Below are 24041 nucleotides of genomic sequence, written 5' to 3' on the forward strand. Positions count from 1 at the left end.
GCTCCAATAAGGCTCAGCTGGTGGGTCACATGTCAAGGTGTGAAGCGCGATTGATTGCAATCGGAAAAGCCTGAGAAAAATTTGCATCGGGCAGTAAAACTAAACTTGCCATACGTCAGGAAAAGCTTAAAATCTCTAATTTTGGGCTAGGGTTTTTTTTGAGGGGGGGCAGTGAGAGTATATGGCAATTACTTTCCCGTACAATGACATTCTGCACATGCTCAGAGGCACTTTTCATTATGTCCTGTTTTAGATGTAGCATCTAAAACAGACCCTGGGACTGAGCTTTGGCTCCTGTTAAGCCTTCACAAGATTTAAAAAAAAACACAACTTGGGTGGTTTCCTTTAAAAAAAGTTCAACCATTTTGAGGGTGTCAGAAGCACAACGGCAGTGCTATGCATGTTCGGCTGGAAGGAAGGAAGGAAGGAGGCAAATGTGGAACTCTTCACTCAAACATGTGCCCAGGGTCGGTGCATTGGAGGAGGAGGCCAGCTCCGCTTTCATCCCAGCGGTGTTTGGGCTGGCGCGAAGAAAAGGCTCGGCGAGCTCCTTGCAAGCTGCCAAGGCGCGCGCGGCCCCGCGCAGAGGTGGGCGGAGCTGCGCCGGCGCTGAGCAGCGTTTGCTTCCCGCCTCGCGTTGCCGGGGGGGCTTCTTCTTCCCAACCGCCTTCACAGCCCGGGAGGCGCCGTTGCTGCGGTGGCGGCTCTCGCATGTCTTTAGCTACCTCCTCCGACTGCCCGGGCGCTCTCCGGTAAGGAGGAAGTCAGACTTCTCGAAGAAAGGGCAGGGGCTGCATTTGGGGAGGTTTGGGATGCAGCCGCTGTGCGGTGCATTGGTTCCTCCCTTCGCCCAGTTATTGCAAAAAAAAAAAAAATCCCCAAAATCCCACATACATAAATAATAATAAAAAGCAACAGCTTACCTGGAAGAACCAGCTGTACGTCACACCTAGCGCTCTGCACATGCATCAAGGCAGCTTCGCCTGTACACGTGTTACATTCCGCGGATTGATTGCTTATGTATTTACACACACCCGTACAGTCGTGGGCGAAATTTTATTCAGTGGACCCAAAATAAAATAACAACTCTCTGAACCTGCTGGCCATAACCTTCTTTCGATCTGGCTATGAATAATAGGTTGAGAGAGATTTCAAAGAACAGATGAAGGGTTGTACTGGTACGTGTATTATTTCCTTGGAACAAGCCCAGTGAAATAAGTGGACTTAAGGCCATTGATTTTAATGGGTCTGTTCTGACTAAAATGGGATATCATTCAAGGGAAACATTGTACAGTAGAAGACATAGGTGTGAGCCCAAAGCTTGCTTTTTTATTTTCTCTCATAAAGGAAGAAAAAGGTTTCATACTTGCACCTGATGAGTCTATTTTCATCTAGAGGCATGTCTAGGACATTTCCCATCCCGCCTCATTTAAAACAAAGCTAAGGAAATGTAATACTGGAAGTGGAGTGGGGGGGGGAACATTGTCCCGCTTCCCCATTTATTTGTCGTGTAGTCCCTTCTCCCCCACCCCCATGGTAGTTTAGCATTACCTTGAAGGCAATAAATAGTCATTATAATACACAGGGAGATAAATGTAAAAATGTTTTATTGACCTAACATCTCTGTCTAGCAAGCCTCACATTCATGCAATATATCTACATTTATATGCTAAGTCTCTTTGTTTCATTCAACTACTGCTGAATTTTGTCAGATTAAACAGTCATTTGCCTTTGTTCATGCTGTTGTTTATCCCTGTATTGAATTTTAAAACAGCTAAAAAGCAAATGTGTTTTTAAACTTTCTTGCAATTATGTTTCTTTCTAGATCTCGGGAGGGTGTTAAAGTATGGAGATGGCTTCAACACAGTGCTTGGGATCAAAAGTTGATATGGGTAATTCAAAATATCAAATAGCTTTAGAAACTGTAGGTTGAACTGTCAGGGGCTCCAGAAAATCAACATCTGGAACATGGGGGAAACAGTGAATTCTGTAATGGGCTCTGCGTGGTGTCTGGGCATTCATTGGACCCAACTCTAATGAGGTATTCAGATGTGGAGGCGATGATCTTTATAATGCAAGCAATGGCTGACCAAGAAATTCAAGATGGCCCTACACATGCTTGGTGCATCTAGGAGTTCCCATAAATAGGTACTTCCTTAGATACTTCTGCATTATGCAAGAGTGAAGTGGCACCCTTCTGGCTGCAGGATTGCACTTTACAGAATGGCATGATGTCAGGAACCTCCAGGTTCGCAGCAAAAGCCCCACAGGAGCACATGCACCTTCTAGGGGTAATGCTGCCAACCCAGACCCCCCCATCTGACTGTCACCACATCCCTATCCTGGTATGCCCTGCAGAGGACCTTAAGGTCCATGAATAACCATAGTTTAGAGGTCCCAGGCCCTAAGAAAGTCAGACTATTCTCCACCAGGGCCAGGGCCTTTTCAGTGATGGCTCCGACCTGGTGGCATGCTCTGTCCCATGAGGCTAAGGCCCTTCAGGATTTAACCTGCTTCTGCCGGGCCTGTAAGACAGAGCTCTTCTGCCTGACCTTTAATTTGAATTCAGCCTGATCTTTTATTTCCCTTCTTTTCCCTCCCCTCCCCTTTTATGAAGATTACCCACTCTGAGACCCCACAGCTAATTCTCCCCTTGCCTCATTGCTGGCCCAAGTAGGACTAATTCAGCCAGCTAGCCCTGGTGACTAGCCAATGTTTATCGGATGGATTTTCCCCAAATTGATTTTTGAACTTTGGATTTTCTTGTCATTCATGCTTTTATACTGTATTTTATGCTGCTTCTATGTTATATTACAATTAAGTGTTTTAAATTTGTTGTTAGCCACCCTGAGCCCGGTTTTCTGAACCCGGAAGGGCGGGGTATAAATAAAAAAATATTTATTATTTGTCCCTGGTCCAATGACTGCAGCACCATCACTAGAAGAGCACGACTACTACTTTGTCCCTTGACATGCATCACTGCTGCTACAGGCAGATTTGTGTTTGTTTTCTTCCTCATTGTTCTACACATGGCACATGTATTTAAATTGTTCGCTTATTAAATTTCTGCTCCATAACTCATTTTAAATTAAGCTGACAGAAGTTACTACCCCGCACACTTTTTTTTCACTAACCTGCCAAAAGCCTAGTACACTGTGCTAGCTTCTATGCTGGCCACAGCGGCGGAAGCCTGGAAAGGCAGGCTAAGAAAAATATTCGCCTTCTTCCAAGGCAAGGAGGAAGACTGTGGTCTGTTCCTTCTCTGCCAGCCTGATGTACTTCTTTGCTGGTTGCTGAGGAAGAGACTTTTCTTTCTCTGCCAGGAACAAAGAAAACAAGCAGGTTGGCAGAAGAGAAGAGTCATCTGCTCATTGACTTTACTACAGTGGTGCCCCGCAAGACGAATGCCTCGCAAGACGGAAAACTCGCTAGACGAAAGAGTTTTCCGTTTTGGAGGTGCTTCGCAAAACAAATTTCCTATGGGCTTGCTCCGCAAGACGAAAATGTCTTGCGAGTTCCTGCGGGGTTTTTTCCCTCCCCCCCCCTTTTTCTAAGCCGCTTATCCGATAAGCCGCTAAAAGCCGCTAAACCGCTAATAGCGCTAATCCGCTAATCCGTCAATGGGCTTGCTTCGCAAGACGAAAAAACCGCTAGACGAAGAGACTCGCGGAACAGATTCTTTTCGTCTTGCGAGGCACGACTGTACTTGGAATTCCAGGCACTCACTGGCATGGAATTCCTAGGTGCCTTTGGCAGCTAGTCTGGTACTTAAATATAAAGCAGTCATAAACTTCAGCACAAAGTGCTCCCAGAACAGATAATATATATCATTTTATGCTTTTTTTTTCTTTTAAAGGGATGTGGGAAACTCACAGAAGTGATGAATGAAAATCAAAAGCCATTCTCATTCATGCTGGATAACTCTTTAGCTGGGTTTTCCTTGAGTTGAAATTTGCCATTTTTAGTGGTTTGGGATCGTGGGAGGGCTGGGAGTTGAATGCTAATATTCCTAAATGGTATTAGAAAGCAAATAGTATTTTCTTTCATATTTTATGTGGCAAGATGGCAAACCAAAGAGCCCTTTCAAAGCCATGGATGCTGAAATATATCTTTATAGAGATATTGAGTGCACAGAAAAAGAAAAGGTATGTATTTCCAATTGTCAAATATATAATTGACTATAGTTGCCATTGTAATTGTTTTCATTAGTTGTTTATTTTTATTTTTCAAACTTTCATTAAATGAAAAATCAAGCATAAATGAAAACATCACAGGAAACAGAAATATCAGAGCAGAGACGCAAAAGTTGGCCAGAGGTATCAGTAATACCTTCCAGACTTTTAGTGTAATAGAAATTATAACAAGTCTAAAACATTTTTAAAAACTCAATTAATATGGAGATCCCTTATTTTCCAAGGGTTTGTGAAGCTCCACAATTTCTTATTTTATTCTATCATCCACAGCCATTTGTAGGCCAGGTGAGCAGTTTGATTTTATTGTTTTTGTAGATAATACAGAACACAACCAAACAGAAATTTACTTTTTTTGACCTCTAGAGGCTCTTAGTTTATAAGTCACTTTTTCTGGTAGAATTCCCATACCTTCATGTACTTATTATTTAAAATGTTTACCCGATTAGGTTGGAAAAGTGGGGCAGAATGGTAGTTATGTGTAGAGATAGTACATACTTCTCCCAGTACAGTGGTACCTTGGTTTAAGAACAGCTTAGTTTATGAACAACTTGGATTAAGAACGCTGCAAACCCCAAAGTAGGTGTTTGAGGTTGTGAACTTTGCCTTGGAAGCAGAACATGTTCTGCTTCCTGTTGAGTGTGTTCCATTTGTCCCCCGCTGCTGTGGGAAAGCACGTTTTGGTTTAAGAATGCTTTGGTTTAAGAACAGACTTCCGGAACGGATTAAGTTTGTAAACCACTGTAATTCATATAATGGCAACAGTTGTAAAACAATGCTATGAGACAAGTTCCTCTAAGCGTGTAAATCTGTTAATTGGATGTGTATGGGTGGCTAATTTTTTTTTAAAAAAATTGCGTGAGGCTCACTCTTCTGGCTGAAATGCCCACACTCATGTTGTATTGGCTGTCATTTAGCTTCTGGCATCATTCAAAGTTCACATTTGTTTGGACTTGCATAACTTAGAGCCTTTTCAGTCAGTGAAATGATGCGTGGAAAAGTTCACACACCCACATGCAGCAGTGACTTTGATGCATTTTTCCCTCCCCCGTGTCTACTTTTATACATCACTCAGTAGATCCAGTCATGGGTCTCGCGTGTCTCATCTAGTTCAGTTAAGTGTGAAGTTTAAGTGAGAGAAGAGATTATCTTTCTCAAAAGCTGGATAACATGGATTTCAATTTCAGGTTAGAACAGTTCAACACAATCTGAAGGTGCATGAAAAGAGCACATTTTCATCCAGAGCTAGGTCTCGAAAGGCTCTCAAAAAGCTGGAAGAAGCCATTGAAAGAGAAACAAAACAAGAAATAGAGAAAGAGACTTCTGCTCTGGACTGGACTCTTGCTTTTGCAAAGTGTGAGTAAAATGAGTTACAAAAATATAAATCTGAGTTTACCAGATCGTGTATTTACCAAGAATTTTCAACTATTCATATGCAGGATCTTGTGATTAACTGGTTTATAGATTAATTTATATACTATAGGACCTGTAGTACAGGTCATACGTAATTTAAGATATATATTTAAATTCAAAAGAAGGTCCACAACTTATGATAATATAGTATTGTCCTTTTTTCTTTTATATCATTATTAAATGATGTTTCAGTGATACATTTAAGTCTTCATGCCAAATCATGTTTGTGCCAACTGTGGTTTAGAACCCAAACCATATGACAAATCACATTTTGTCTGCTCTCATTTTCAGCACTTTTGTTTCTAGATTCCTGCACCTTAGAGCCAGAGCAGCAGCTGTAGCTATGGCTTCTCAATTCAAATATCATGGCAAACCTCTTTCTGATTCTAGTTTGCTAACTCATCACAAACCATGGTTCATTGATTCAGGTATCGCACCAAATCATAGCTGCGTTAACCATGGTTTGGCATTGGGTCCAAATTGAGATAGTATGCAAAACTAGTGAATCCAAGATATCCACATAATGTATGGAAAGATGGTTATACTTCAAATGTTGTTTGTAATTGAGTACACATTTAAGTTTATTTAAACCTACAAATTGCAGAGGTTTGGAGATGGAATCTAACAATTCTAACTGTCTTAAAGGTATTCAGAGTGATAAGCAGTCTATAACAGAATACATCAGTGAACAGAAAGAGTTGTTTCTACTGGAGGTAACCATTTTGTTTCGTGTAGTTGGTGCACTTAAAAATGGGAAAGTTCTAGTTACAGTAGCTTCAGCTACACACTAGAACATTTCTGTTTAGTTCAGAACAGATCACTAAATCAAAGCAATTGAGCACGAAACATGGTGGCTGTATGGCACTGATTTTGTTTGGAATAAATCATCCTTTAATACGCACTCACTGTCCTAATTCTCTTTAAAAATAAATAAATAATATTTATTACTTTTCCAACAATTTAAACACTACAAAAAAGAAGAACAATACAATACAATACAAAAACACTACATAACACTAACACATTGAACTAACAAAACAAAACAAAAACAGTTTAAAACATATCAAATAATTTCAATATCTTATCTTTCATTCACTTATTTCCGCGACCTCACACCTCCCTTTTTGAATTCCACTTCTGTTAATTGTTTCAGCAATTCCTTTCCATCTTCCTCTGTTTTCTATCCTATAATTATCTTAGCACATTCTAACCTTATTTTTTCCTTTAATACTCTATTAATCTGTTTATACTTAATTCCTTATAACATTTCTACTAAAGCCATATAACTTCATTCCAACATTTTTCTAACATTCATTAATTTTACAGTATTTCTGTAAATAGTCTTTAAACTTTCCTAATTCTCAACTATCCCTTCAATATTTACTATTTAGTGTCCTGACTAATTATATTGGTTAGTGAATAAGCCTGAGTATTCCATTCTGACCCCATGCACCATTAACAGCATAATAAACCTGCCCAAGGGAAGACAGAAACAAGTTTCTGACTAAAAACCCAAAAATTCTGTAAACCCCGATTTACTCTTAAGTTAATGAGAATATGGTTTCTCTGTAGCATGCACTAGCTGTCTGATAGGACTATTAACTGTTAGGATGAGAATGCTTGATCGAAAAGCCTTCGGGGTAGTAATCTGAAAGAGTAGTGACCAGGCCTTGCATAGCCTTTTTATGCTATTGGAATGGCATTCAGCTTTGCAAGGCGCTTGAATACGAAGATCCTTTCGTGCTTAACTTTTTGCAATGTTTCCCCTTTCCAGTATGCGGTTAAAACGAAACAACGCACCATAGCCAAGCTGGAGGAAATGGTATCGGAGGAAGAAAGGAGGGCCAAACTCGCCGAAACAAAATTAGAAGAAGATGCAATAGCATTTGATGAGTTTCTCAAAGAAAACGACAGACGTTCTGTTGATGCTCTTAAAAGGTTAGACACTTTGTTGCAATTTCTATTATTAATAACAAGCTAGATGGTTTGACTGTGGGGCCTGCACACGGAGAATTCTCATAGGGCTTGGTGGTCCTGTTTGTGCCCTCCTACCTTCCCACGCAAATGTGCTGACACAGGCTGCCCCAGTAGCCATTGCAAAGAACAGGAAGGCCACGTGGGCCTGCTGTATCGCTGTAGCAGACATTCTTCAAGCATGATGTGACCCAGCCAATGTTTTCTTTTCTTGCTAGTACGCTCACAAGTAAGAAACCTGGGGACTTTACATCCAAAAACAAGCTTTCAACCACCCCAGATCATTCTACCCTGCCACTAGGAGATTGCCCCCATCAGATCCCAACATAATGTCTGACCAGAGATTACTTTTTGCTGATGTAGTTGTCGAAATGTGATGTCTCTGCCCCAGTTTTTGCTAATATACCTAAGAATAATGAATGGGGGGCGGGGGAGGTCATTATACCGTACCTACAAATAAGGAACTGACAACGGCATCAGACGAATTATATATATTTGAAACAGCAGTTCATCAAAATGTTAGCAGCTCACATGAATAGTTCGGTTTTCAGTAGCCATCTGTGTGCAGGAAGAGGGCAAGATGAATGGATGTCAGCAGGGAGGGTGTTATACCGGTAGGTTTTGGTGGGAGACAGCAAGGCCTCTGCCTCAAGCTTGGGCATAATGGCTTTGAAGAGATGGGTTGGTGGGTTGGCGTTTGCTTCATTCTCTAATGTTATTTCCTCTAGTCCGTTGACTTTTAAGAGGTGAAGAATTTCTGGTTGATTTTTATGGCTGCAAGTTTCCATACCGACATGGAGAGGTTTTTAAATGTGCTGTGCAAGGTGTGACTGTCATTAGCGGAATAATTCATCAGTCTGAAAATGTTCATTGGTTTTGTAATGAACTGATTACTAAGGAAACAGTTTGAAACTGGTTTTCAGAGCGATTGCAGATTTGTGCTACTTGTGGACAAAAGCAAACCAGACTGTTCACCTACTTTCTGGGGGGTGCAGGCAGAAAAATGTGTTTCTATTTTAAAATCTGCTTATATGCACCCAGAATTACAACATCTATATTATTTTTAGTGCAACTCATGAAGCAAAAGCTAAAATGGAGGTGACAGCAGAAGTGAGGTCAGCAATGAATGAGCTGTTCTCTCTTAAAAGGTGAGTTCTTTATTTCACATATTTAGCAAAGCATAACCTAGGCTGCTGCCAGGTTTTTTTGGGAGGTGGTTATGCAGCAATGAGTGTTCATCCTGATTTGCTTGCAGGGTGTTTATACATCTATGTGTAAGTCATTCACTTATTCAACACTTCTTATTGCATTTCCTAATTGGTTTTCAAACTACAAGAAGTCAGATAAGGGATAACTTCTATAGCAGTTTTCATACTACAGCTTGCACAAGTGGAATACTAGTTATGCATTTAGTTCTTTTTTATATTGCTCAAGGCCTGCACATAATATGTCAAAGCCCTTCTCTGAATGGAAAATACCTCTTGTAGGCAGGATAGCTATGGATCCAATACTTTCAAAATAATAGAATTCAAACACTAACACACAATATTGTTGCACGCTGCTGCTACCCCGCACACAAACAGCAGGTAGAGAAATAAATTGTGTGTGTGTGTGTGTGTGTGTTAAGATTTAGACTTAATTAGAGTTAGCATAGCTCAAAATGTTAAGATGAAACAAACCTTAAGGTGACTCCCATAACTCTGATAAAAACTCGTTCATTTGCTTTTGCATTGTTTATTACAATAATGTCAGTTTATTTTCTTTATAACATTTAGCTGTTGTACTTCACTAAAATATGACTGTCTGCTTGCTTATAAACTATCATCCTTTAATGTCTGCAGTGAAATTGCAAACAGTGAAGATAATCTGAGACTGTATTTATCCTACGAAGCTTTTTTGTTGAGTGTGTCTCCTAAAGAGTGGCAAGAACAACAGATGGCAAAAAAGAAGTTATTGAAAAAGGATAAAAGAGACGTTTCAAAGTCTTTGCTTTCTTTTCCTGCTCGTGAGAAAAGCAGGATGGGGTCTACTTCTTTCATATTACACCAAAAAATAAGTAAGTCTGTCATTTTAGTACTGTCCACTAGAAACTTATATTGCACTGCACCCCTGCATGTTATAAGTCACTTCAGTTTCCCCTTTTTTCAATTCTCCCAGAGTGGAAACTGAGAAACAATGTCGAAGGATCAATGTTGTTCCCATATCTGCCCCATTGTTGTATAAAGTGCAGACCAGTGAAGCAGTATTCTAGTTTGCTGGATGATGCAAACTCGACATTCCCAACTGATGGGATGGCAGTCCTTGTCAGCCTTCGGCCTTCTCTTCCACCTCAGGGTCTGACTGGTCCTGCCTAGAGTCAGTGAAGGTTGGGTGTGACAGGTTTTTTTAGGAGCCTTGGTTTTTCTCATCGTTTACCTTGTATTAGAGAGATTTTTTAAAAAAAACAACAACAACTTTCTAGCCTTTGTTTTGTGTCTATTGTACTGTTTCCCTCCAACTTTTACCTCACAGTGGTGTCTCTGCTCTCTGTGAACCTTCCTCCTTCCTTCCTTTTCCCCTCACCATCAGTTTGGCTCTGGTACTTGAAGGATGTGGTCTTATTATACCAAGTTAGACCATTTGTTCTATCTAGCTGTCATCACCCTTAACAAATTAAAGTTCCTGGGATTTTTTGAGGGAAGCCATGACTGTTAAACCAGTATACAGTATGAGTGCTTTAAAAGTATGGTGTGGGTGTGTCCCACTCTGGTTTGGATTTAGCAAGCTGGTGTGTATAAATAGCCTATCAAGTTACTTACTACCAAATATTTCTGTGCTGTTTGAACCGCGTCTTTAGACAAATGGGCTCATGTCAAAGGGCAACAACATGCCAAGAAACTGCTACCTTCATCATTGACGTCAGTATTTTTTTCTGAAACTGATGTGAAGAAAGACCATCAGAAAAGCCAAGGTAAGGAGCCAATGGGAAGAAGGACTTTCTTGTAGGAATATCATCTTTGCCTGCACCAGATATTCCAGGCAGGACCGTATTATGAATGGAGCAAGGGCTGCAAGAGCCACAGTGGTGTGTAGTGGCTAGAGCAGGGGTCGGCAATGTGTGGCCCATGGGCTGGATGCGGCCCACAAAGACTGTTTTACCGGCCCACAAGCCGCCCTGAACCACCTGCTCGGCAAGCCCCCAGTGCAGGGCGGGCACTTGCCGAGCGGTGCCAGAAATCACATCTGCGCATGTGCAGATACCAGAAATTGCGTCTGTGCAGGCGCGATTTCCGGCGTCTGGGCATGTGCAGAAGCGATTTCTGGTGCCACAGAGATGCGCAGACGCGATTTCTGGTACACGCTGTGCCAGTCCAGCCCACGGACGATCTCCGTGGGAATGATCCGGCCCATGGCAGGTAAACCTTGCTGACCCCTGGGCTAGAGCATTCGACCAGGTTCAAATCTCCACTCCGCCATGAAACACCCACTCCCCATCTGGGCTTCTGGACAGAGTCTTCCTCCCAGGGGAACCCTGAGGCATTGCACTTGATCAAAGGCAGTGAGGCATCACCTCCTGGGAACAGACTAAGGATTCGACCAAATGCCTTATCCACCATTGCCAGGGCAGTCAGAAATGGGGCAGGCAATGGAGCTTTCCCCTCTGCTAACTTCTGTATGCAGCTTTTGATTCCCCACCCCCACTTCTGAAGCTGGCATAATGTTATGCCAGTGCTGGGGATGGGATTAGTCTCCCCCGCCCCCCTCCACTACATTTTGGCCACTCTGCCAGTATGGAGTAGTACCGGTATATCTGTGATGTTCTGCTGGCATATCATCATTGGGAGAGACATATTTGGGCTTGTGATGGAATTCTCTAATTCGTCCCACCATCCCTGCCACCAAAGTATATTGAGTATTGGATTGTGTCCCAGCTGTATATGATCTAAGAGCCTTAAATTGTGTGCTGTGAATCATATGCCTCCCATTGCCCATCTGTACAGCAACAGTTTGAGGGAATACATCGCTCTTTCCACCAGGGCAGCTTCTGCTCTGTAATTTAAGTGTTGACTGGAGCTTGCGCACAGAAAGTAGCTGAAGGAAGGCGATAAGGAATTTCAGCCACTCACATTATGGCAAATGGGATCAAGGACCACCTCTTATCTAAGCAAAACTCAGGAAGTGATACATAAGGAATGATAGGGCGAAATAAGTTAAGGCAGACAAAATACCCCCACGCCCTTACCTTTCCCCCCCATGGTAAATGCTAGTGGCAAGGATGCCTTTCTAGTTCTGAATACAGGCAACAGTTCATTTGGGCAAAGTTTAACAGGCACTAGCTGCACAACGAATACTTGTATGCAGGATCCTGATGTCTTTCTTTAAGGCAGCTCCACATCCTGTCTTTAATATAAGGCAAGGGCTGTGGCCCTACAGATGTTGCTGGACTCCAGTTCAGAGCAACCCCACCCAGCGTTACAATTAGGAATTGTAACCCAGCAAAATCTGGATGGCCACAGGATAGGCACTCCGATATTAATGAAAATAACGTAAGATATGTAATATAGTTCTTATAACCCTGTTGCTGAATAATAATTCAGGTAATAATAGGTAATAATACAGACTTGTTAATTTTTGAAGGAGGCGACTACAGGTTTTTTAAGAGGGCATCAAGACTATCACTGAGCAAAAGATTCTCAGCAGAAGGGAGCAAAAAATCGCTAGCAAGGTACTCTGAAATTTAATTGCTTTTAAAAGTTCTCTCCGTTTCGGGTTGTAGATGTAACATAAAGAGCTTCTCTTCAAGAAAGAGAAGCGCTTATCCCTTTGGGGCACGTGGAAGTACAGTGGATGCTCTGGTTGCGAACGTGATCCGTGCGGGAGGCACGTTCGCAACCCGCAGCAAGTGCCGAAACCTGAAAGTAACCTGTTCCGGTACTTTCAGGTTTTTGCGCAGTGCGCAACCCGAAAACATGCAACCTGAAGCATCTGTAACCCAAGGTACCACTGTAGTTGTACAATTCTGCTTTTGGGCGCCAGCTCTCCCATCTATTATCCCCCTGGCTACTGGCATGTGAACTAGAGTGTCAGCGGGGACTGCGGGGAGTTGGAATCATAACATCATCGGGAGCACTGCACGTTGGTTAGCCTGGGCTTACAAAGAACAAGGTCTCGATTTTATCGAACACAACGTTCCTTCCACCACTGAGCACTGACTTGGCAAACTTCAATGTATAAACACAAATCTGAATTAATTTTTCCTTTTATAACAGCTGTGCAAGTGAAAAAAGTATCTCTGCCTCTTCAGATGATGATATTTTGCTTGAAGATCTAGACACTGACGAGGTGATGAATTAATCCTATAAAACCCTATAAAAATGGGACCTTTTGTTGCTTTTCATTCAATTGTACAACATCTTCACAACCTCTGGGCCAAAACTGCCAGGAGGTAGCTACTGGCTGCAAGCATGGCTGTAAGATTCCTGCATGTATGGATTCCATCCGTATGTTTAAATGTAAATTCTTCATACCTAAGGGAACTTTCTGTGTAGATTTCAGTGTTCTTGGCCCTCTAGATCAAGAATTTGCATATTCGTATTCATACCTGCAAGTATGCGGTGGACTTGCATTAGGGAATCTGGCTTCAAGGCAGTGTTCTGAGATTAACGTGCAGCAGAAAAAGAACTTGTGAATTGGCCTTCACTTGGACAATAATTTTTAACACTTTTTGTTAAAATTTAGTAGCAAGGCTAGTGCATTCTGTCATACCTAATGCAGCCCAGTGTTAAAAATCTCCCCTCCCATTTTTAACAATTTTTATTTTATCAAGAACTGTTTGCAACTGCATTGATATAACTCATTTTTCAGCAACTCTATAGTATTCCTTCTCCTGCATTAGGAACCAGAGATATATTTCAAAGAGCCAGATGAGTTGCTTCAGATGTACAGGCATCTTGAGGAACAAAATCTATCACTGTTTCAAAATATTCAAGATCTCAGTGGAACACTAGAAGACGCAAGGCAGAGAGAACACGCCATTGTTCAGGGAATGTAAGTAATTTAAAAGTGAAATGTTTTGAAATATGCTGCTTCTGTTCCTCCTCGGGTACAAAGTGGGTCCCCTTCGCTTCTACTAACACGACTACTACATATTTGTTTAGTGAAGCCAATATGTTTGCCACTATATAGAAAACTAACATGACAAGAGGACAGAGCTTTGTAAAGACAGAAGTAGAGTTAATGTGTAGCAGAATTCTCATCAATTCAGGGAATGCTTTGCTGGGCTCCGAAAGAGGAGAGTGAAGTGGCTTTGATGGAATGAGATGGGAATGTTCCGTTCCCCACCACAACTGAAGACCATGGATTAGTTTAGGCTTGAGGTTGGTAACAGCTGAAGCCTTTACACTGATTCCTTAAATCGGAGATAACCAATATGGTACTCTTCAGATACAGTTGCACAGACCTGGACTTTGGCCATGCTTGCTGGGGCTGATGGAAGGGGGTTTGGACTCGATGGCCCTTGTGGTCTCTTCCAACCCTATGATTCTATGATTCTATTCTAAGTTATAGCCCTAAACATCTGTAGGGCACTAGGGTTAACAGATCCCCACATGGGTTAACAGATCCCCACATGGTGTCCCTTAGAGAAAGATTGGAAATAATTTTCCTTGAAGCTTGAATTTGCTTTATTCTGGATTGTTTTATTTGATGTTTTGATGTCTTGCAAACTGCTTTGAGATCTGTTCTTTAAAATATAAAGCAGCATATAAATGAATAATATTAGCAGAGTTTATTGCAAAAAAGGCACCTAGGCATTTCATTGTGGTGACTGTAACCTAGGTTTAAGGTGCCATTTGGCGATTAGATTTTATATCTGAGTTTTTAACATTGAATATTGGTGGAACATAGTGCAATTGATATTGAAAATATCAACGTTATTGGAGAGGCGGGGTTCCCCCCCCCCCATTGACCAGGAGGTAAATACTGCTGGGGATTGTATGTGTTCAAGATGAGGGTTAGTACGTTTCAACTTTCAGTTTGTTGTCGAAAGCATCTGAACAATTTCAGTGCCATCATCAGTCTTTTTACATCTTTTTATTTAAGATGTATATGTGTTTCCATGCTAAACGTTTTCTCCAATATCAACATCGTTTGCACAAGTATGTCTCTGTTGTTTTACAGGTATCTTCAATTTTTTAAAAAAGAAAAACAATGGTTTTTCTAGTCAAGGGTGAGTGATTTTTAATGAGCTCACTCCCCTTGAACCTATTCTGTTTATACAAGTAGGCCACTTACAAGCGTTAACCATCTTGTAGGAGCACTTGCACAAGCTATTTGCCCATCATCACTGAACTACGATTCTCAGAATTTCCTAGGGAGACAGAAATCCTATTAAACCTGTTAAAAGTCTTTAGAATAAAAATGCTGCTTTGCCTAGAACAGCCAGAATATGAGAGTTGGGTTATTGCACAGAAAAACTAATCTACAAAATAGTTTTGAATACTAGTTACAACTTTTCACAGCCTTTTTTATAGGGAAAAAAGGATAAATGATATAGTAAATGAGAAAAAAGCTCTTACAGCTGCTCGCCTCAAAGAAGAACAGAAAAGTGCTGAACTGGAATTAAAAATCAAAGTATTTTCTTCCGGAGACTATAATCCAATATCCATGGTAATTTTGTATATTTATACAATCTTTATAATAGAATAGCTCTCTCAGTTCTAAAAACCTTGACAGGCTACAAAACCACAGCGCCAGTGGTATTCTGTGCTTCTCCTACTCAGAGTAGACCAACTGAAATTAGCGTCATTAATTTCAACCGGTCTACTTTGAGTAAAGCTGTTTAATACTATCCCTAATGACTTGGGTAGAAGTATCACAATTTGTCTATGTGATACCACATTGCCTATCTGTAGCAGTTTGAACTAGGGCCAGTATAGCTAGGGGACACAGTACCAGGGAGCCCAACACTGGCATCCTACCTGGTGCCCAAAAAGTGAACACAGAAGTAGTGGTGTAGGCATATACTGGAAACAGGAATGTGCACCGGTTCCATGTGATTCAGGGGTTCTGCTAGTTCTGAGTTGCACCATTAACAAGACATCTCAAGGCGTATCAGGGACTCCCTGAGCTGGTTTAGTTTCTGATTGCAGGAAGTTATTTTCCCAGGGTACTCCAATGACAATGATTTGGAGGAGGGATCTACAGGAATTATGTCCCTATAGTATTGTAAAAACACTTTCCCCCCTGGAGAGTCCCCAAAAGCTCAGAAACGCATTGAGCTATTAGATTTATTTGTGCCTTTATTAGATTTAATCCTACTTGACATTCAACACTGCACTGATGGTTCTGCCTTATGTGCTGAATAAGTGGCCATCACATTTTCAGGACTGTTTCCCTTTTTAGGACTGTAGAATGAATTGTCTATATTATATTTAAAAAATGGTTATATCTTTTATATTGCTTGCGAGTTCATCTTATTTTAAAGTTCCAGTGTTGACTTTTTTTTGTTTAGTATAATGTAAGCATTTGCTGTGGTTTACATAAAAACCCTTTCTTAAATCTTAAGGATAAATCGCTGAATACACTTAAGAAAAAAATAACAGAAGTGTATAGGGCTTGCTGTGGAACGATTGAAGTATCCAGCATGACCGCCTTTCAAATGCTGAAAGCAATAGAAATCAGAGTTTCAGAACTGTGTGAGATGTTGGAAATACTTCCACCAGAATACCTTGAGACTGTTGAAACTATGGAGAAACTCCGAGCAAAACAAAGGCGCCAGAGGTAACCTTAATGCCAGTGCTTAAAGAAGTATGCCAGTTATGTATTCCCATCACTTAGTCACATCTGAGTTTGCAACACTATCTTCTGGACCAAACTTTTGAGACAACAGTCACCAGTTTTTAGCCTACAGGCATTAGTTTCACAAAGTGAAAAAGATTTGTTTAGATGGACATCCCCACTCTAGTATTAGAAGTAATAATAATAAATGACTATTAGTTGTCCCACCTTCTTAGGGCCAGACTAGACATAACATCATTCACATAATTTAGCAATTACGTAGGATCTGGGTAAATAGCAGACATGGAGGTGTCAATCCAGGCCCTGTCCCTGGGGCTTGCTATTTCTAGCAATACAGTTATTGCCAGTGCTTTCCTCTCAATTCAAATAGCAAACACTAGTGCAACAATTCAGTCTAAGGCTGGAGCAGGAGGGAAAGATTGAAGTGGATCAGCCACTTTTAATTAATTCACCAATTGTTCACAGTGTGAATGGTGTTGCAACTAGTTTATTCCTTAGAAATTCTGTGCACAAAACTCTCTAGCTCCCTCATTTTTGTTACCACAGTAATGCTGAATTTTACAAGCATAGGCACAATTCAAGGCTGCATCACTGGAGGGAGAAGATGTGGACACCTCCCTCTCACAATATACTAACGTCCTCTAATTCCTAAAATCTCTCTCTGATTCTTAAAAGAGTTCGTGAAGATAAACTGAAAGAACTGAAGAGAATCCAGGAAGAACGGCTGAAGCATGCTCTGGAAAGAGCAATTGCAGTACCAAAGACAAGGGTTAGTAGGAGTGCTTAAAAGTATATCTTAGGCTGTACATCTTACTGAACTCAGTAGTACCCAATACTGAGTAGTACCCAATACTGATTAAAAATGGTTAGGGGCATACTGCAACATGGTGATAGTGTGCATGTTAAAAAGAATCTAGAATCTGTATTAGAGAAAAAAGTTTACAAAGAAAAACTTGCATGCTGATTTAACAAAGTAGGTTTATATTTTCTGTCTTCATTTTAGGTGGGAAGAAAACTGGTTTTCCGCTCCCAGCCGCCAGAAGCTAAACAAAAAGGGGTACAAGTTGTAGATTTAACTACAAAAAGTGAAGATGATTACTATTTCTGTTGAATTCTTCTTGTTTCATGACATTTCTTTTTGGAATAGCACTAGACCTTGATTCTAGCTGTTTAGCAGAGTTATAGTAGGTAAACTGTGACAGATGTTTGATCCAGTTTCCTTTTAAAATACATATTTGTTTGACTATAATATAATTATCCATTAAGAACTGTCGGAAATAGTATGTTTATTTTTCTTCCATAGTGGTAATTTTTCTTCAATGACAATGTTTATTGTTTGGCCATAAAAAATGTTACTTGACAAAACTTGACAAAAACAAGCAAACAAAACCGGACAACTAAATTTCTTAGCACAGTCAAAAAACAACAACAACTTTCCCCCCAAAATAGTTATTCTCTCATTTCTCCATCTTCTTCTTCTTCTTCCACACCCCTTATATAAAGGACATTATTGCACCTGCAAATCAAACCAAAAGTTACTTAGTTCTGCTGTGATCCACATGAGTTTGGAAGACTGTTTTCTAAAGCTAGTTACACATTCCCTCTATTTCATATACCAAGTTATTTTGAAGTATTCTATGTTTGCTGCTATGTTCAATTAATTGGTAATAAATAAAAATTTACCTTTGTTCATTGCATACATCTTGTTACAATTTTTTTCCATTGCTATCATTGGTGTAGGCTTAAATACTAAACTTTATAGGTTTACTATTACACAAATGCTTCTCTTTCAGTTGCATAAGAAAGCAACTCTACATACAGGTAGCATTCAGTACAGTGGTACCTTGGTCTACGAACTTAATCTGTTCTGGAAGTCTGTTCTTAAACCAAAGCGTTCTTAAACCAAGGCGTGTTTGCCCATAGCAGCAGGGGACTCAATTTATAAATGGAACACACTTAACAGGAAACGGAACATGTTCTGCTTCCAAGGCAAAGTTCACAAACCCAAACACCTACTTCGGGGTTTGCAGCATTCTTAATCCAAGTTGTTGATAAACTAAGCTGTTCTTAAACCAAGGGACCACTGTATGGTCTTTCTACTGACAGAAGTAATCCATTGGTATAGGGAACTGAGACAATTTTCAGTGCTTTCTGCCACCTCACCCATCACAATTACACTGTCAGTGAGCCAAGGAAACCCCCTGCAACATACTGAGAGGAGGTGCAGCAATCTGTATACTGTATTTTTCCGTGTATTGGACGCCCCCATGTATAGGATGCCCCCTATTTTGGGGGACTCCAAATTAAGAAAATGGGGGGGAATTGCCCTGACTTGTTCAATTTTTTTTTTTTTGGGGGGGGGGAGAATCCCCACAGGCTAACAGTCGCGCACACATCTAACATGCCACCTATCAGCTGTTCCCTTGCCAGCAATCACTTAGCTTGGGGGGGGGGGAAGAGTGGTGATTTTTTTCCCCAATTACTTTTAGCACTTTTCACCTATCTTGCGGGATCTCCATATTCTGCTTGCCTCCTCCCACTCTGCCTGCCCTACAGCCGGGAGGGAGGCTATAGGCAGTCCGCTTTTGTGCAGTGTTTTCGTGCGGCTCCATTTGTGTGCAGGCGGCGCAACGTTAGACAGGAGGAGTACGGCGATTAATACTGCCCCCTCTGCGCCTTTCACATCAGTGAAACATTGCACCTTGTGCTCCTACTGTGTAACGTTGTGCCGCCCGCACACAAATGGAGCCGCGCGAAGACGCCATGCAGAAAAAACAGATTGCACGCAGCCTCCCCCACAGCTGTAGGGCGGGCAGAATGGGAGGAGGCAAGCAGACTAAGAATGCCCCACAAGAAAGGCGCAGAGGGGAGAGAGATCTTCAATCGCTGCGTCCAACTTGAGTGGCAGCACCTTTCCTGCGCGATGTTTCGCTGATGTGAAAGGCGCAGAGGTGGGGATATTACTTCAATCGCCGTGCTCCTCCTGTGTAACATTGCACCGCCCCCGCACAAATGGAGCCGTGTGAAGATGCCACACAGCAAAAACGGACTGTCTACAGCCTCCCTGCCAGTTGTAGGGCGCGCAGAGTGGGAGGAGGCAAGCAGGCTATGGACGCCCCGTGGCTTGCCACTGCCAGGATCTGTGACTGCTAGAGCAAGTACTGTATTTATTTATTTATTTATTTATTTATTTATTTATTTATTTGCTATATTCCATGGATAAGACGACCCACCTTTTCAAACCTTAAAAATTGGGTAAAAAAAACCTCGTCTTATAGACGGAAAAATACGGTAATTGCTAAAAATTGCCCTTCCCCTCTTCCATTGAGATTCCTTCCATCACCAGAAAGATGGCACAGATTTCAGAGAACACCTGAAATAATTTCTTCTCACCAGTTAGTCTGCTTCAAGTTGCATTTTAAGTAGTATAAATTTCTGGTATCAATATTTTAATATTCTAAATAATGGATTTTAACATTCACATGTGTGTGTGCGCGCAGACACACACAGCGTGTAAATACCGTTAATTCTAATGTTAGTTACCTTATCAGAACTTCACCAAGGTGTCCAGATAATGCACCATCAATATATTCTTCTGTATTTGCAAGCTTAAAAAAAAAATTGACACAGTTTTATAAGGAAAAGAAGCTACAAAGGATAGCATATGTTCCTATACCAATAGAGCTTTTCCACAAGACTTTCTTACAACTAATATAAATTCAAACATTAAATACTTGCTTCCACTGGATCAGAATCGCTTCAGCAAACAAAAAAGCATGCCTTAATCCTACTCAGTGTTAATAGTTCTCTTTAAGTCATAAATATAGCACTGTTGTTGTTTTTTATAATTTTAGATTATAGCAAAAAAGAAAAACATTTCACGAGTCGTTCAACAATAATTTTAACATTTCAAGCCTTGAATTCCCTCCCCCTTTCTGCAGTTCCTTAAAGTTATTTTCATCTTTCCCTGCATATCCTAAATTATCTTGTCTTAATTCTTTTTATATATAGCACTGTTTAAGGACAGCCCCTTGTTTTCACATAAACTTTGCCGGCTGACAGCTACAGAATCCAAATAATTGAGCTATGGATCTGCTTAGTTGCAAATCCAGCACTCTGTATTTTTATTTATTGAAAGCATTTTTATCCCACTCTTCAACCAAAAAAAGGCTTTGAAAGTGACTTACAGATATCTTAAATGAGACAATCTGTGTGCTCAAGCTTACAATCTAAAAATATGAGCACAAAAAGAAAACAGATTTGGAAGGAGGAGATTAATAGTTACAAGTTATTCTGATGACCAGCTGGGTTGGAAAAGCTCAGGAAGAAGCAGCAAAAGCATAAATCTAGATGTGCAGACAGATGTACAGCCAACTGCTTGCCCAGACAGCAAGCATCTATTGTAAATAGCTAGAACTACACTGAACAGTTTGAGATGCAATAAAGTATCCCTTTAAAGTCCATATTTATTGCTGCAATTAGCACAATACATTAGGTCTTCCCTTTGTTCCTCTCTTATTTGGGCAGCCCAGTCCTGTGTGGCTTCAATGTTTATCTGAAAGTAAGCCCTTCTGAATTCAGTAGGACTTACTTTTGCATAAAATACATAGAACTGGGATACTAACCTGCTTTCCCTAGTACCCAATCAATGTGGGAGGCCATTCTCTCTTTTGACCAAGCAATATATATCAAGGCACAGAAATGAGAGGAGTGAGTGAAGAACAAGTAAAAGTAAACAAAGCTTCTAAATAAAGAGTAGAATAATGACTTCTATAGAGGAGGAGAGTAGAGGTTACAGCAGTGTTAAATAAAAACAGCTTAAAGGTAAACCAATTAAAGTTGTATGAAAGGTCACTTTTTAAAAACAGCCTGTCTGCTTTTAAGTGAAACCCAAATTTAATACAAACATGACAAATTTGAACAATTCTAAAAACTATCACACAATGATTTAAAGCCAAAGGCTATGGGGAAAGTGTGGTTGGTGTCAAATGTAATAGCTATGAAACAACATAGGCAAAATTAGTTTTGTCTGCTTTACTTCCTTGAAGTTAAGGCAGCAGTCTAGTTTAGAGTGATAGTTATGGGCAAAAGGGTCAGTGTTTTTCAAAATAAGACTCCTAATCTTGAAAAATCCTTGCACATGCATAGAAAACCAGATTTCAGAATTTGTCCTTTCATCATATACAAAATGATGTAATGCAAAGTAATAAGATCTGCATGATTAGAAATGTCAGATTATACTCCTAGGTAGAATAAAGGCTTGTTTATTAAAGATTGAAATCTATATAAAATCACCTTACCATCGGAGCTTTTGTTGATCCAGCCTAATATTATCTACATTGAACAGCTGCTTTTTCCCATTAACTTCTACTCAAGAACCTTTTCATTGAAGATGCCAGGAACTGTACCTCAGACTTTCTACATGCCTAACAGAAGCTGTACCGCTGAGCAGTGGTCCCACCCCACTAACATTCTATCAAACAATTAAGCTGCAATCCTTATACACACTTACCTGGGAGTAAGCCCCATTGAACTTCAGAGTAGATATGCATAGTATTGCACTGTTGGTATGAACTCTTTATTCAGATAATCAGCCTGATTAAATCATCTTTATTTCAAACCAATCCACCCTGAGTTAGCAGTAGACAAGTGAATAAAAATCCCTTGCTGACAATGACAGTAGACGAAAACAGTGAGAAGGCTGGAAAATGGGGGGAAGCAGTACATAGTTTTGAGTTTGAGGTGAAACTGTGTACATGAAATTCTCTTTCCTTTTAAGTAAGAATTTACACCTGCGTTTTATACTGCTGTTTCTATGTTAAAGAAGAGTATACTGAAATTTTATACTGCCTGTGAGTCAGAATGGTCAGAATGCCAGACTAGGCCCCTGGGTTCAAATCCCCACTCGGCCATGAAGCTCACTGGGTGACCTTGGACCAGACACTCTCAAGCTTCATCTACATATAGCATTTAGCACTGTACTTAGTTATTCTAAGAGTACTTAGAATAACATTGAACATAATGACCTACAACACTGAAGTTGAAAGTTCCTTCAAAGTCATCAATATGACAATTTGTGTTTCCCACTGCGTTCTGCATTTCAGGACCACATATTCTACAATGATGGGTTGTGGTTCTTTTTTTAATACACAGGCACATCAGTGTGTGTTTTCTCCCTGCTGCACCAGCTACTAAATACCTAAAAATGTTCAAATGGCACAGGGGCTACAAAATAGCCTCCCCAGACAAAGGCACAGTCTTGACTGGATTTTGTGTGCGTGCACCAAGAAGCTGTTGAAACATTTTTCTGTAAACTTTTTATGCCGTAAGGGATGCTTTGTGTCCAATGCTAGGAAAAATTCTTTTTTTAAAAAAAACTATCTTTGCTGTGAATCGTCACCTTGAATTACATCACTACAAGTTTTCAACCTTGTTCTAAAATGCTCAAAGAGCACCTAATATTTAAAGCAACAGTGTGCGTTAATTAAAGAGCGGTCGTGCAAGCTCCCCACCAGCCAACCTTGCTTACCTGCATGTTCATGTAGCCATCGACGGAGACGAGGTAGCCTTTGTATTCCATCCCCCACTTCAGCTTCACCATCACTGGCTTCCCAGTCAGCCCGTTTAGGAAGGGCTTTGGATTGAGAGGCAGACTCTGCGCGGGACAGGAAAAGGAGCATCATCGCGGGGGGCTTGCGACCTACAGTGGTGCCTCAGGTTAAGAACTTAATTCGTTCCGGAGGTCCGTTCTTAACCTGAAACTGTTCTTAACCTGAGGTTCCGCTTTAGCTAATGGGGCCTCCCGCTGCCGCCGCACTATTTCTGTTCTCATCCTGAAGCAAAGTTCTTAACCCTACTGTTCTCATCCTGAAGCAAAGTTCTTAACCCTACTATTTCTGGGTTAGCGGAGTCTGTAACCTGAAGCGTCTGTAACCCGAGGTACCACTGTGCAACCTCCTCGTCCACGCGCCCCCCCCCCCAGAAGCGGGGCAATGCCAAGGACTGGACATGGGGACCTCTGAATGCGCGACGACCCTTCCCCCCCACCCAAGGAACGACCCTCCTCTCGTCCTCCCTCGCCTCCCGCCCGCAGACTCGCCTGGGACTCGCGAGCCGCCAACCTCCCCCACGTCGCGGCTCAGCTCACGCGCGACAGAGACACATTTCCACTCACCATAGCAACCAGACCAAGCTAAGGGCGGCTGCAGCAACAAAAAAATTACTCGCAGGCAGCACGTGTGCCCGCCAAAGCTCTAAAAAGCAAAAGCACGGAAATGACGAAGAACGCTTCCGCTTCCGCTAGTCTCCGAGCGGCTCTTCCTGCCGACCTTTCACCTTAACGGCGTGTCCTTCGTGCATTGCCGCCCATCGGTTCGTTCCTATCTCTATGGTCCCGACCCAAGGAGCCGATGGGAAAACAAACTCTTTTCTGATTGGGGAGTTTTCCGAGGGAAAGGCGGGGACTAGAGCCGAGGAGGAGAGATAGAAATAGTAGAGTGATACTCAGCGTGAACTGAGTATCTGCCAGGGATGGAAAGGCGCGGCCGATGCAGAGCAGCGTCACTCTAGGCTTCTGATAGCTCCAAGGTGGAAACTCTATAGTATCTTGCATTGGAATTCAGAGGGGGAAACCGACTCAGTTTAATGCCAAGGTTAGATAGCGATGGTGGGTAACTTTCTGTCTCT

General features: G+C 41.3%; 2 protein-coding genes across 3 annotated transcripts; one reads left to right on the forward strand and one right to left on the reverse strand.

The window, feature by feature from the left end:
- The first annotated feature begins 595 nt into the window (after positions 1-595).
- CCDC38 (coiled-coil domain containing 38) lies at positions 596-18052 on the forward strand. 2 transcript variants are annotated; one of them, XM_079991929.1, is made up of 16 exons: positions 596-752; positions 1826-1892; positions 4063-4145; positions 5378-5546; positions 6249-6316; positions 7378-7541; positions 8645-8725; positions 9419-9633; positions 10414-10527; positions 12195-12282; positions 12827-12899; positions 13453-13604; positions 15077-15224; positions 16123-16337; positions 17031-17124; positions 17359-18052. In XM_079991929.1, exons 2-16 carry the CDS (start codon positions 1847-1849, stop codon positions 17464-17466), a joined length of 1818 nt encoding a protein of 605 aa, XP_079848055.1. In that variant the 5' UTR covers positions 596-752; positions 1826-1846; the 3' UTR covers positions 17467-18052. The 2 variants fall into 2 exon arrangements, with proteins under 2 accessions (XP_079848055.1, XP_079848056.1); XM_079991930.1 differs by having other exon boundaries at positions 15089-15224.
- Positions 17622-23674, reverse strand: SNRPF (small nuclear ribonucleoprotein polypeptide F). The gene is made up of 4 exons (XM_079991949.1): positions 23530-23674; positions 22885-23010; positions 19899-19963; positions 17622-17871 (listed from the first exon to the last, which is right to left on the reverse strand). The coding sequence occupies exons 1-4, from the start codon at positions 23530-23532 to the stop codon at positions 17805-17807; spliced, it is 261 nt and encodes an 86-aa protein (XP_079848075.1). The 5' UTR covers positions 23533-23674; the 3' UTR covers positions 17622-17804.
- Between the last annotated feature and the right edge of the window lie 367 nt (positions 23675-24041).

Source organism: Podarcis cretensis (assembly GCF_951804945.1).
Source record: "Podarcis cretensis genome assembly, chromosome: 10".
Lineage (NCBI taxonomy): Eukaryota > Metazoa > Chordata > Lepidosauria > Squamata > Lacertidae > Podarcis > Podarcis cretensis.

Excerpts from the sequence above, each read along its gene's own strand:
- CCDC38 (XM_079991929.1), top strand. The coding sequence starts at position 1,847 with ATGGAGATGGCTTCAACACAGTGCTTGGGATCAAAAGTTGATATGG. Across the intron at positions 7,542-8,644 it reads TCTGTTGATGCTCTTAAAAG|TGCAACTCATGAAGCAAAAG; the intron begins GTTAGACACTTT and ends TATTATTTTTAG. Across the intron at positions 17,125-17,358 it reads TTGCAGTACCAAAGACAAGG|GTGGGAAGAAAACTGGTTTT; the intron begins GTTAGTAGGAGT and ends TCTTCATTTTAG.
- SNRPF (XM_079991949.1), bottom strand. Across the intron at positions 19,964-22,884 it reads ATGGCTACATGAACATGCAG|CTTGCAAATACAGAAGAATA; the intron begins GTAAGCAAGGTT and ends TTTTTTTTTAAG. Across the intron at positions 17,872-19,898 it reads CTTGGTGAAGTTCTGATAAG|GTGCAATAATGTCCTTTATA; the intron begins GTAACTAACATT and ends TTTGATTTGCAG.